The sequence below is a fragment of the Spea bombifrons genome, chromosome 7 (assembly GCF_027358695.1).
Source record: "Spea bombifrons isolate aSpeBom1 chromosome 7, aSpeBom1.2.pri, whole genome shotgun sequence".
In the NCBI taxonomy this organism is placed as follows: Eukaryota; Metazoa; Chordata; class Amphibia; order Anura; family Pelobatidae; genus Spea; species Spea bombifrons.
Window position 1 is genome coordinate 35,164,357 of NC_071093.1, and position 14,202 is coordinate 35,178,558.

The 14,202-nt window shown below is 38.9% G+C and overlaps 1 protein-coding gene across 1 annotated transcript; it reads left to right on the forward strand.

Annotated features, from left to right (window-relative positions):
• The first annotated feature begins 1,486 nt into the window (after positions 1-1,486).
• PLA2G10 (phospholipase A2 group X) lies at positions 1,487-11,983 on the forward strand. The gene is made up of 4 exons (XM_053471712.1): positions 1,487-1,694; positions 8,578-8,743; positions 10,031-10,137; positions 11,604-11,983. Exons 1-4 carry the CDS (start codon positions 1,655-1,657, stop codon positions 11,753-11,755), a joined length of 465 nt encoding a protein of 154 aa, XP_053327687.1. The 5' UTR covers positions 1,487-1,654; the 3' UTR covers positions 11,756-11,983.
• The last annotated feature ends 2,219 nt before the right edge of the window (positions 11,984-14,202 follow it).

The window sequence follows — 14,202 nt, forward strand, 5'->3', positions numbered from 1 at the left end:
CCTGGAGGATGCCCTTCTTCTCTATTCTTATATATTCCTTTGTCCTTTTATTTATTAAGCTGTCGGGTAATTATTGTTGATTTTCATGCATAAAAGAAAAAGAAGGGAAAAAAACATATAATTATCCTGGGATAATACACACTAAGTAATTTGATAAAGTAACATTTATACTCCTAAATATCTGTAATTTGATTTTAAAAAAAGTGAGCTAGCTTAGTGCATGCATACAAATATAATTTCATATAATTTGGAGCATAATTGAGATGAAGGCTGAACATAATGTGGGCTTTTTCAGTGGTGGCCCCTGTCTTAAGCAAAAAACAAACAAGTATTGTGTTATATGAAAGAATATGGTTTCAAAATAAAGAACTACCAGTACTCATACCTATAAAGCAATATAAAATGTGTGTGGGTACGATATTGTCTTGATTATGAAATACCTTCGGTCACGGAGAGGTTATAAAAATACGGGAATGCGCTTCCTAAAGACAGAGAACTGGGTGTATATTTGGCCGTAATATCTACAAGGAGATTAATTTAGGGTGTGGAGAAATATCTATCATACAACACGCAGCTAAAGATTTGTATAGTGTCAAAAAAAGCCTTTCAGCTCTTATCGTATACAATACAAAACAATCTCGTGTTTCGCTTTACAGCATTTGCGGCTACTCTGGATTTCTAGCTTTGAGGTCGCTTAGTTTCTATATGGTGCATAAGATGGCGTAAAGCATCATTTTTCAATTGCATGCTGTATTTCTACACAATAAAAATGGACTGTATTACACTACTTTCTTTATATAGCACCAGAACATTCAAAAAAATATTTAACATGAGGACATTGTAATGTAACTGGACTAAGAAAGAAATGGTAAGGATGATACCGTGTTTTAATTACACGCTTAAATGGAGATGTTATACTTTCTCACACAAGCCCAATTTAAGGGTCGTTGATCAATGGGCTTACTAATTGCCAGATAGGTTCCTTGATGATCCCTTGTTATGAGAAGGAAGGCAGGCTCTCAGAGGAATTGGTGCACATGATTGTAAAGATGCAGATTTATTGTAGATGGTCTTGAAGATCCAGCAACTGACAGATATCACTTTACATCGCACTTTAGATGTTTGCACCAGGTGCCATCCTCCCGTTTGCACTTGCTTGTGGTTCTGGTTTCATGGATGGTCCCTAGGCAGCTGCCTAGTATACTTGTATGGTAAGGCTGGTCCTGATTAAGATGACCCTGGTCAAGTTTTCTATAGCTGCCGTATAAAAAAAAAATAGGAGAACATGATTTATTACCGTATAGTTATAAGAAAGGTCCATTGGGTCTACAAAGGTCACACAGGATCTTTAGTGTTGTTGCGCTGCTCTCTGCTTAAAAAACATTTAAAAAAATATTCAATGAAATGTTTGCTCAAGACACAAGCGGAAATGGTATCACCACCTCCTACAACTCAAACTCGGGAAATCACTGGGACAGATGCCAGGAATACCAACAGACAGACCTACACACACACAAAAAGAGGCTGTTGGGAGAGAAACATAGTTATTATGCCTTAAGGTCATAGAAAAGCTACTTAAAAAGGAACTCTTCTCTGCAGTCTTCGTAAGAGGAAGAAGAAATACAATAGAACTCTGTGTCTTTGCCATCACTCAATGGAGATGAAGATCGTACTCATGCTATGCCTTTATATTTGTAAGTAGATGATTTCTGGATTTGTGTGATTGAAATTCTCCCTGGTTGAGTTTGGAACTCCAGTTTGACGATCTGGTCGACGTTCTATAGATGAGACTATGTGAATGAGTATGTGTAATCTTCACTGACCATATACACTGTGTTGCAAATGATAAATTATCATGATTATATCCGGTGTGTATCTGAAAGTCAGACCATAGGTACAACTTAAATAAAATAAAATATTTCAATGGAAATGGACCGTTCAGATTTATGCAGCAATACTTTCTTATAAGAAAAGCAAAGGGAAGCGAATAATAGATATTATTACTTACATTTTATACAAAAAAAAGTTATAATACTTACCTGCTTTGCCCTGCCTGCAAAGTCATGGGTTTAATAAGTAACCACAGTAAGAAAAAACGCCTACGGGCAAACTTGTTTTAAAAAAAATAAGATTAAAATTGAAAAGAAAAAAAGCAAACAATATAATAACTTATCTCTAATATAACTTGGTGATACAACATGAAAGCGTTATTTTTCCTTGTTTTAGTGGATATTGCTACTTTGACAAAAAATAGGGAAAAACGAATGAACCCAGAGTAAGATTGTTAGATTGGCTGCGAGATGATATATTATTAATATAGTCCCCGGAAAAAATGCATTCATTTCCATACTTTTTTTTCTTAAAGTTGTGTATATGAAAGTCACGTTTTATTTAATATTGTTTGTTGCACTCTTATTAAGTTTTAATATCGATATTGTGGCTGTATTAATGGTAACGTCTAAGATCTAAAGAATAAAAACTATTCACAAATGCAGCCAACATCATCGTTAGCTCCTGAAATATGTAAAATATTAATGCTCCTATTTATCGGAAAAACGCTAGTGCGAATAGGTGGCTAAATACACAATTTTGAGCAATCAACTGGAACATTCTACTAATGTTTTGCTTTAATATGCATGAAAATAAGCTATTTTTTCACCCCAGACAACTGCAGTGGAGAATAAACTTTGTATGTTCCAAAAATAATTTTGGCCAGTATTGGTAACTTATTGGCACTTGCTGTTCTGTTGATGCCATGAAAATAAAATGGAAACAACTATTGGAAACAATGTACCTCTGAATACTAACCTTGGCCAAGCTGCACCATAATGATGTTTATTCAATAAATTCTCAAAGGTTCATCTAAATATATATGGCAAGATGTTTAGGACCTCGTACAAAAATACTATTAATAGATAGGACTATAAAGTGATTTACCTAAAACATAAAAAGAGCCCAATAGACAACTCTATCCCTAAAACACAGCTCCTTAAACAAAGCTAGAAAATATATAAAATATAAAATGTGTAATATATTAAGTAATCTTTTATACATAAATACTCAAAAGGATTATCCATTATACTCTATCAAAATCATTTTAAACAATGTCACCTCGACTATAAAACACAAATTAAACAAAACCAAAGTAGCTTAAAACTCAACTTAGATACAGTGAATAGGAGTGGAAATGTCCCAACATTTCATCTGTAAGCCTTTGTCGAGGGAGTAGTTTTGTTTAATACTAAATGAAAGGCTGGACCTTAGAGGTATGAATACATTAAAAACTAAAATATATAACCTTAAAATACCTACACAAACTCTATTTCCACCCCAACCATAGAAAGAAGATTAGACAACCATATATTTTCTGAGGTTAAGGACATGCCAGATGGATGTGCTGGAAACAGGAGAAAATAATTTATTAACTAAATATTATCTTTGTTAACATTATTATTATGTCACAGCTTGGCCAAGGTTGGTATTCAGTAGGGCTGCAACTAACGATTATTTTAATAATCGATTAATCGGCCGATTATTTTTTCGATTAATCGATTAATCGGATAAAAAAAAACAATATGCAAATTTTTCGTTTATTTAAAAGAATTTAATGAACTGGATGTTAAAAAACAACTTAAAATTTACATTAACATTCTTATTTTGTTATGATGTAATAAAAAACAATATTTTCAAAGTACAAGAACCCAAACACAATATTTATGAAACAAAATAACCCCAAACATTCTGAAAAGAGGTGGACTATTACTGTTCAAGAAACTTTGCCCCAGCACTTTGCACTTTGCACCCAGCACTTTGCACCCAGCACTTTGCACCCAGCACTTTGCACCCAGCCCTGGCACTTTGCACCCAGCACTTTGCACCCAGCACTTTGCCCCAGCCCTGGCACTTTGCATCCAGCACTTTGCACCCAGCATTCAGCACTTTGCACCAGCACTTTGCACTTTGCACCCAGCCCTGGCACTTTGCACCCAGCACTTTGCACCCAGCCCTGGCACTTTGCACCCAGCACTGGCACTTTGCACCCAGCACTTTGCACTGTGCCCCTGCACCCAGTCTCTAACTCTGCCCTGCACCCAGCCCTGCCCCCACATTCTGCCCTGCCCCCACACTCACACTCTGCCCTGCACCCACTCTGCCCTGCACCCACACTCACACCCTGCCCTGCATCCCCACCCCCACTCTGCCCTGCACCCAGTCTCCCACTCTGCTCTGCACCCACACTCACACCCTGCATCCCCACCCCCACTCTGCCCTGCACCCAGTCTCCTGCCCTGCACCCCCACCCCCACTCTGCCCTGCACCCCCACCCCCACTCTGCCCTGCACCCCCACCCCCACTCTGCCCTGCACCCACACTCACGAACCGCTCTGTGCGAATGGAGCCACTCGCACAGAGCGAACCGCTCTGTGCGAATGGAGCCACTCGCACAGAGCGAACCGCTCTGTGCGAATGGAGCCACTCGCACAGAGCGAACCGCTCTGTGCGAGTGGAGCCACTCGCACAGAGCGAACCGCTCTGTGCGAGTGGAGCCACTCGCACAGAGCGAACCGCTCTGTGCGAGTGGCTCCATTCGCACAGAGCGATTCGCTCTGTGCGAGTGGCTCTGTGCGATCCGTGCACATAGACCATGAAGAATACTTACCTCCGGAACGCGTCACATCCGTCACGTAGCTAGAAGGCGGAGACTGCAGAGCGTGTAGCAGAAGCGGGGAACGCTCGCGGAGGTAAGTAAAAGGAGCCGAGTGCTCCAACAACGAATTGATCACTCGATTAATCGATAACGGAAATCGTTATCGATGATTTCCGTTATCGATTATTATCGATTTTATCGATTCGTTGTTTCAGCTCTAGTATTCAGATAAATTGTTTCCAATATTGTTTTCCATTTTATTCTCATGTCATTAGCAGAAGAGGAGAAAAGTAACCATGAGCAAGCAGACAAAAAGCCCGATGACTGAAGGGCGTTGTTCTAGTTATAACTTCTCCTCTTTCAAGGAGCCAAAGCCAAGCCAGGTGGTGGGCTCGAGCCTCAGTCAAACCAACCAACCCTAACTCTACATAAATCTATCATTTCTACTTAAGTTTTAAAATATATGTCCTTACAAAAATCCTCACATGTCAAATGAACATGATCCCAATTTAATTGAAAAAAAAAATCTGTAGGCACTTTCCCTACATAACAGCATTTTTGTGTATGCATTTTCTTTGTAACCCACTTAAAGTTTACTTATTTTATGGTCCTAATACAGGTAGTTTACAAAAGTGTTAGAGCCTTACATGTCGTGGATTTCTGTATTGTGTTCTATAAATGTGTTGACCACCAAAATGTATACCTAAATACACCATCATCACCCTTTTTAGGTCCATTCACAGCCACCATTCAAAGCTAAAGCTCAAAGTAACTCAAGATCTCCCTTTATTCCCTTGTAATTTGTGACTTATGCTGGATATTTCTGAGCCCTCGTTGGCTTCACTGGGCGTTAGCTCAACCCAAGAGGAACTCGCCACAACCCATTTACTGTACTTCCCTCACTCCTGAACAACAAACTCTTCTACATAAATCTAAAGGCGAAGGCCCACAATGTATCATAAAATTGTGGGATCCCCTGAGTAACTTCTTAGGGCAGAAACCCTCTCATAGACCATGTTATTCTGTCTATGTGAATTTGCTGCAGTTAAATTATTTTATCTGAATTTATAACTTGAATTATAACTTGAATTTGGGAATAACTTTCCTTTTAGACAGAATATCATATATTATGTTATGGTATGATATATATTATTGTTTCATACATATATTATGTTACATGAGTAACTCTTATTTAAAAACGCCAGTTTGAAGCAGGATGCGTATCCTGTACCTTGGGCATTCTATTCTGTAAATATTCTAAACTTTCCACCCAGTTACAATGTGACACCCCTGGTTTTCCTATCCTCCCCCTTTTTTGCTTTTTTTTAAATTAAATTTTTTGACATTTTTCAATTATTTTTGGTTTGACTGAGTAGGCATATTCATTTTACCTTCAGATCCCGATGTTGAAGTGTACGGATATTTACACGCTCCACATGTTCTACTACCTATCGTTTTCTACATTGTAGATTAAACTCTTATTACCTTTTTCAAGTGGTTATAACGAGTTTGGACTGCTTCTTCATTTTAACTACAAGTTACGCTATGTACGCTTTATTTTGTTTGTTTTCCATGTAATATTATCCATATCAGCTTGAAAGAAGAACCGTGGAGTGATATATATAGATACATAAGTATATTTTTTATATTCTATCACGGTGTTGTTTCATAATATATTTATTTTACCACTTACAGCTCACTCTCACTTTATTTTGGATTATTTTTTGGGCTAGTTTAAGGGAGACTGCCCTGGCTTGGAAGCTCTCTTTTTTGTATAAATTTTTTTGTAGCGCTTATTTTCACTTTTGTTTTTTATTGAGTAAATGCTTGGTTGAAGACAAGTGGAGTTTGAATGATACCTTTGGGTGGGCAGAGGATCTGTTTCTGTATAAGATACTGAAGAACCCCATGCTCTAGAGCAACGTTGTTCATAATTTTTAATGCAAAGTGGAGGGATGTTCTGTGTTTGTGGCCTATCTGGCAAGATGTAATCTACCCACTTGCCCTCTTTCTCTTTTAATCAACATCTCAATCTAAGCTAATGTTTGGGGATTTTGCAACATCTGATTACCTGATAAGATGCTGACAATTACAGCTAAATATTTATTAGGCATTTATTAGTGTTGGTTTACAATATAAAAAGTACATCATGAGATCAAAACAGATCACAATTTACAAATCTGAACATTTCCTATACTCATTAACATCTTCCTATTATGATTTATCACAATTTGACTAAAATATATATTTTTTGCAACAAAACCATGAAAGTGGGAATGAAAAGGTAAACTTTATTGAAAAATTTTTACTGTGTACTTTTTGGCGATTTATTGTTCATACTGATGGAATCGTGAAATATAGCATAATGATCCGGTTTCCTTGAATGCTGATCTGCTAGTCACACGTTTCTCTCCTGTGAATTGTAAAGACATTAAGCTATTGTGTCTTTGAAAATGAGAAAAATAACTGTCCCGCCTATAGCTAAAAGACATTTAAATCCACTGAAATCATAATTTGTATCATGACCAGCATTGCCATGCAAGCGGATCAAGGAGCTGCTAATAGCCCCCATAGATGCATGTGCCCACTTAGAATATGTAGGAAGAATGTAGTTTATTTTTTGATTATTTGTGATAGATGGGCCCTTAAGAATACAGAGTCATCAAGCCAAGGGGCTATGAGATAAATAAAAGCAGAGTATTATTATGCTGCATTATTAAATGTAAAGATGAATTCAACAGACGACACACAGCAACCAAAAAACAGCTCTACCCCCACCGACAATAACCTCAGGTTTAAACTCGTTTCGACTTTTCAGAGAAAACAATCACTCTAATTTTATCAAAATATTCATACCCACAATGGCAATCCAAGATTAAAATACAAGACAACTCTCTGGTACCACCAGTTAGTCCTAATCAGTAAGATCCAGCTGGTGTCCCTCTAAGCACAAGTGAGCAAAAAGGTCCACGTCTGGAGTCATTGTTCCACTAGGTGAGAACCCAAAAGATCTCCCAAAGGATAAAAATGTGTAAAAAATGTACAAGACTAGCTCAACCAAGAATGGACAGCAACTTAATAGCCTGTCTCCCTGCTCAGAAGACTCTCTTAGTTCACTGGTACCATTACATGGGCCTCAGCGGGGTATATTTTTCTTTTGTGGGGATCACTTGTGGTCTCCCCAAGTGCAACAGCGAGACATCCTTGTTCATAGATAGATGTTAATCTTACCCCACTGATGAGAATGTACATCTGGGATGAATGGTTCCTTCACACATGGGATGTTGGCTTCATATTTTGGCTCTGGATGGCCCTTGTGGACAGGATGAGACTGACATTAGGCTGGTGGAGATTTTTTTTTTGGTTGAGATGGTTGTCATTGATCTCTTTGAATGCACTGAGAGGCTGTTGCCACTGACAGGCCTTATTACAGTGTATGTATTAGTTGTATGTCGGTGACTAAGGAAATAATAAACTGCTGAGGTTTACTTGCTTAACATATTAGATAGCTAAATGAATGTTTTGTCTAGGGATTATATTTTAATGTTACATATAACAAAGTAAAAAAAAATGGTATCCTTTACAGAATGATGTAACTAGAACAATGGAAATGCACTGAAGAAGTAAAGGGAAGAATACACAAGGAAGTCACGGGTACTTTTACAAATACAAGTACACAAGCACACCCTGAAACGTATAATACGTATAATCGTGAATGTGTATGGTGCATATTCTTTGTATGTTATCATATAATTCCCTTCTGAAAATGCAGTGCAATACAGGTCATGGAGAAACATATAGTGATCATCGCAGATGATAAACCCATCTACTATAGTGAACAATAAACACTACCCGGGATCATAAGCACAATATCACATTTGTAATTTGGTTGATATCATCTATAAAAACCTATGTTTCTATGTTTGCAGCTTTGAAAGAAATAGAAGGCAAATCTCATGTGATTCGGCGGAGGGGACTTGTGGACCTGGCAGAAGTTATCTACTGTTACACTGGTAGATCTTCATTTGCTTATATTGGGTATGGGTGCTACTGTGGAGTTGGAGGCCAAGGAAGGCCAAAAGACAGGACAGACTGGTACGTAGATGATATGGAAGATGATAAAATAAGTAATACGTCTAGGGAATTTATTTACTAAATCACATTTCAATTCACTGTACATTATTAAAGGCCCACCCAAGTTGCTGAGCTGGCCTTGTATAATATGTGGTTACTTTGAAGGAGTTTTGAAGAAAAATAATTTTATACATTTTGTCATGCATTTAAACAGTCTATAACTAGCTAGTAATTGAAATGTGTACTATGGTGTAGACCAAAATACGGCATTAAGTCCATACACCCATCTTGGTGGAACCAGCCCTAGCTACCAGTTCATAAGAAAAGATTGCCATTGGCCACTGTGCTGGGGACGGCCTGATCCCTCAACTTGAAGTCCCATCTACGTTCTTCTCCATTAAGCAGCAAATAAAGATGTGTTCCTATGCCAGCCTACAGAGCCTAGAGATAAAAACTACAAATATGGCTGCTTGTTGGGCTGGGCTCTCATGCCATGTACTTTTCTCAGAATTCAGAATGTAAACCTTAGGTCACCTCTTGCACACGGCAATGTTCTATTTTATCTCAGATACTGTTAGCCTATAAATACGTTTTATGTTTGTTTTGGCCGAGTTACATAGACAGGGGCTATTAAAAAACCACACTGCGTCAGCAGCAATTGCTTGTATATCATATCATCCGACTTCCACAAGCCATTGGAGCTCATGGTTAATGAAAGTTACCTAATGCAATGCCAAATGAATTGGTGGTTAGATACAAAATAGGTTTTTAATATATGTTTTAGCATTTTTATATTTTGATCATACATTGTATCCAAGTATTTATCACAGTGACAAGTGTTCCAAAAGATAATCAGTTAGCGATACTCTGCTGGTTCCGTGATATCATCAATCATAATTGGTTCAGCCAATTTCAACATGGTCAATGTAAACTTGTAACGTAAAGAAATCCAGCCTATAAAACATGCCTGATATATTGGTCTTTAGCTTTTGAGGTTCTTCCAGTCAATTTGAAATAGATGGAAAAGTTTAGAAAAGTGTTATTGAGGGAGGCGTAGTGTTCAGCTGCAACTGGAGAAGTCCTTGACTCCACAATGACTAGGATGGACTGTGGCTTTATGGTACGTCTTGAGTTGACATATTGGAGAGATCTGCTGAGGGCTGTAGCAGGGATGTCCCAGTTTTATTACCTTCCACCCAAGCTCACCGAAGACTTTTGTAAATTTGTTATATTATTCAATGCCTTTTAGTAACAAATGTACTAACGTTCAGGTTTATCCGCATTTACTACTTGCCTTTTTTCTGTAAGGTGCTGTCAGCAGCACGACTGTTGCTACGACAGAGCGGATGCAGCTGGCTGCGTCACCAAAATGGGTCATTACAGCTGGACCTGCAAAGATAACGCTGTGAATTGTGGTAAGTCCTGCCGAAACCAGTCTTCTGTGATTCATTTTTACTTATCTGATGGGCACTAGAAGGAATATATTATACATATTCACCCTTAGTTGGCATCAGATTTATGAAATTGCCTTCAGACAAGAATATCGTTGTTCTAAATAAAAGATGAATTTCAGAAAAATATTTTTGTACATGCTTTGTAACCAAAGATGAGCAAATGTGTTAAATTCAGACTAAACAGCAAATGGCATTTTAAGGGCACAACGATGGACGCAAGTTACAGGGAATGTAACGTCAACCCTCTATAATTGCAAAGCCAAGCGAGGACACATTTTAATTATAGTAATATTAAAAATGTAACTTCAGCACATGCTGCTGTCCCCGTATGATTAAATTTATAGTAGCCTCTGCTGGGCAGACTTCCTATCATAATTATGGCTTGCTGAGCCAGCAGGATGGTGATGAGTGAGAGCCAAGCCAGAACTCAGAGCTTCCCATAAGAAGAATGCCCCACCAAAGAAGAATGTATGTTAAAGTATTTTCTGAATACCTTAATATGCATTAAAAAAAAAACAAAAAGAAAGAAAAAAAATAACTATGTCATGTCCCTGCGCCTTTTAATGATGTCTATGAAGTTTATCCATAGCGTAAATAGGCCAGTTGGGGAGATCGAAGATCTCCCTTGTAATCGGTCCATTGTACGGAGTCTACCGCCCCTGAACCTGTCACCCCAGGCTTAGGCCTAGTCAGCCAAGGCTGTGATGTGTCACTGCGCACAGGGGGGGGTCTTCTTACAGCTGGAGCTGATTGGCCAAACACATCGCCTGCATGGAAAATTAGATGCAAGTAGGCAAAGAAGCAAATGAATATGGGAGGGTTCAGTAGAGTCCCCCATACATTTACAAAGGGGTATTGACAGATCCAGGGCAGCAAAGAGGGGAATTAGCCGACCAAAGAGACAGCGGCATGCTCCAGAAGTAGGGACAAAAGAGTCCCGACACCTACACTTTATTTCCCTAATTTCCAGCAGGAAGGTTGAGCGAGGCCACTGAACGTCATATTAACTGTGACCCAGGCTGAGGCGTTAGTGTGTGTGTGTGCGCACGGGGGGGGGGGGTGCCATTGTGTGAACATGTGGCTTTGTCTGGGTATGTTTGTGTGTCTGGGTGTCTGGGGGTTGCCACTGTATGAGCATGTCTTTGTGTATGTTTGTGTGGGGGGGTATGCCATTTGTCTGTGTATGTTTGTGTGTCTGGGTGTGTTAGTGTGTGTGTGTGGGGTATGCCATTGTGTGAGCACGTGTCTTTGTCTGTGTATGTTTGTGTGCGTCTGGATATCTAAGACAAGAACAAGGACCGATTAAGCTTTGAGTCTTTACATCAGGAAAAACAGAAAGACCAGATGTGCTGAACGGTTATCCGCCATCAAATATCGTGTTTCTATCTTTAAAACGATACAGACTTTCATACACTTTTCTCTTTCAGATGAGGCGGTTGATAAATGCCAAAAAATGGTGTGCAAATGTGACAGAGAATTTGGGAAATGCCTAACGAAATCAGCTTATAACAACAGGTATATTCTTTATCCAGACTTCTTATGTGGAAGTGTCTATCCATCATGCAAATATAAACCATAGTATGAAGCGAAGAAGACAAAATAAATATTTCATATGCGAAATGCACTAAACGTTAATGTTACATTTATTTGGAGTGAGGGGGAATTGAAGAAAAAAAATAATGATCTTGTGCTTGAGGAAAAATAAACATTGACATTGTAGCAGCATATCGGGCTATGAAAACAACCAGACGACAACTGTCAATCACTCTGCACTTTTCTTGTTCTATACAAATTGTCAATAAACCACCTAAACAGAGTTTGTGAAGATCGTTTTTAGTACTATAATATTATATAATATTTTAGAGAAATACTCCAGCCATCATATGAGAGGTCCCAATACATTTTCATGGCGTCCGCATACATCTGCCTCTTCCGCCCCCCCAGCAATATACTATACAGGCCAAAAACAGCTCATGTCATGTGATCTCCAGCACAGGCTTTGCACACCTTTCAGGGGGGGGAATGGGGGTCTAATGAGACCACCCGTGTATATGCCTAGAAAATGCCCCAATTGATTTTAAAGGGACAGCTTTCCTGCCACTGATTGGCCATTCTAAGCAGCCAATCATAGGACCAACAGAACCGACCACACAGGGGCAATCTGCTGCAGCTATGGAGCTGCAGCTTTTTCATAAGGTAAGTGATATTTTCCTTGTTTGCAGGTTTATTTACTATTTACTTTAATTGCATTAAAATGACAGAAGTGTCTGGTTTACATAGTAGACCAAAATACATTAGTTGCTGCCCTAGTCCATCCTCTTTTTCTATTGGAGGCAATGTGTTTTGTATTCTATTTAGGGGAAAAGTGCTAACATTTGGCAGAATCAGCATTTCCCATTTCTTTGGATGTGATTTGTTCTACATTTGCCTTTATAAATAAGATACCGTACTTGCCGGCGTATAACACGCACTCTCCCCAGGACCGGAAGTGAGGGAGATGTCGCTGCAAATCATGCAGCTCTAGGATTTAACCGGCGTATAACACGCAGGTAGGGTTTCAGCTTCGTATTTAGGTTTAAAAAGTGCGTGTTATACGCTGATAAATACGGTAAATAATAATAGCTAAAACCAGCTTAGGTGCAACACATGAGGATTTTGGTGCCGTTCCACCTACTAAATCGTAACCATATGCAGCATTAGGAATATAATTCTTTGTACTGGCGAAATTCAAAACCATAAGCATGTAAAAATATGCCCGTTCCTGAATTTTATGCAATTTTGATCATTTGTTTTAGTTTGTAAAAGGAAAACAACTGACCAATTCTTTTTTGTGGCATTTTGTAAGAAGGCTTTAAATGGCAACAAAAAATGACTGCCTTTTGCAGTAATTACAGTGAATTTAGCTGAAATCTTGGTCTACACATGTGATTATCCTGGATATCCAACTTCCTCGCATTTTCTTCCAGCCAAATATTTAACTTCAACAGCAAGCTGAAAATAAACTGTACTGGAACATGGTAACAAACCATTGATTAACTCTGAACACCATGGGAAAGTTGAAAACATGTATTACATAAAGACTTGAGATTTGCCCAGGGACAATGTGAATTGAGTTTGCCCTTCAAAGCCAAATACATTAACAAAATGCATGAAAACCTGACATATGTATGAGCTGTAATATTAAAAAAAAAAAATAATAATAATAATAATAATAAAAAAAACTGGGTAGGGGGATTATGAATGAAAAATCATTCAAACCTTTCTGTCTCTCATTCTTCCTTTCTGGGTATGAATCTCTGGTAACGTTCCAAAGCTCGCAAATGTTGCAATAAAAGGTGTATAAACAGCAGCATTTACACTGTATGGCCAAAGGTATGTGGAAACCCCGATTAGTTGTTTCAGTCACACCCATTGCTAAGATAAGGTGTATAACATCAAGCATATAGGCAGCCATCTCCATAGACAAACATCGGCAGTAGAATGGGTTGTACCGAAGAGGATGACACCCTTGACACAAGTCAGTTTGCGAATATTCTGCCATGCCAGGTCTGAACTGTAAGTGCTATTATTGTAAAGTGGAAGCATCTAGGCAACATGAAGCAGTAGACCACTCGTACCCAGAGGGGGGGAAACCGTGCTGAAGCATGTAACGCATAAAAGTCTCCCTTCCTCTGTAGCATCACTCACTACAGAGTTTCAAAACTGCCTCTGGAAGCAACATCAGCACAAGCACCGTGCGTCGGGAGCTTCATGAAATAGGTTTCCATGGCCCAGGAGCCACACACAAGCCAATGGTCACTATAAGCAATGCCAAGCTTCGGGTGGAGTGGTGTAGAGCACACAACTGGACTCTGGAGCAGTGGAAACATGTTCTCTGGAGTGATGAATAATGCATCATCTGATGGGCTAATTTTGGCAGATGTAAGGAGATCACAACCTACCGGAATGCATACAGAAACAACAGGTGAGGAGGACCCTGCTCAAAAGGAGCTTACAATCTACAGGGAGTATGTTAAACAGACAACC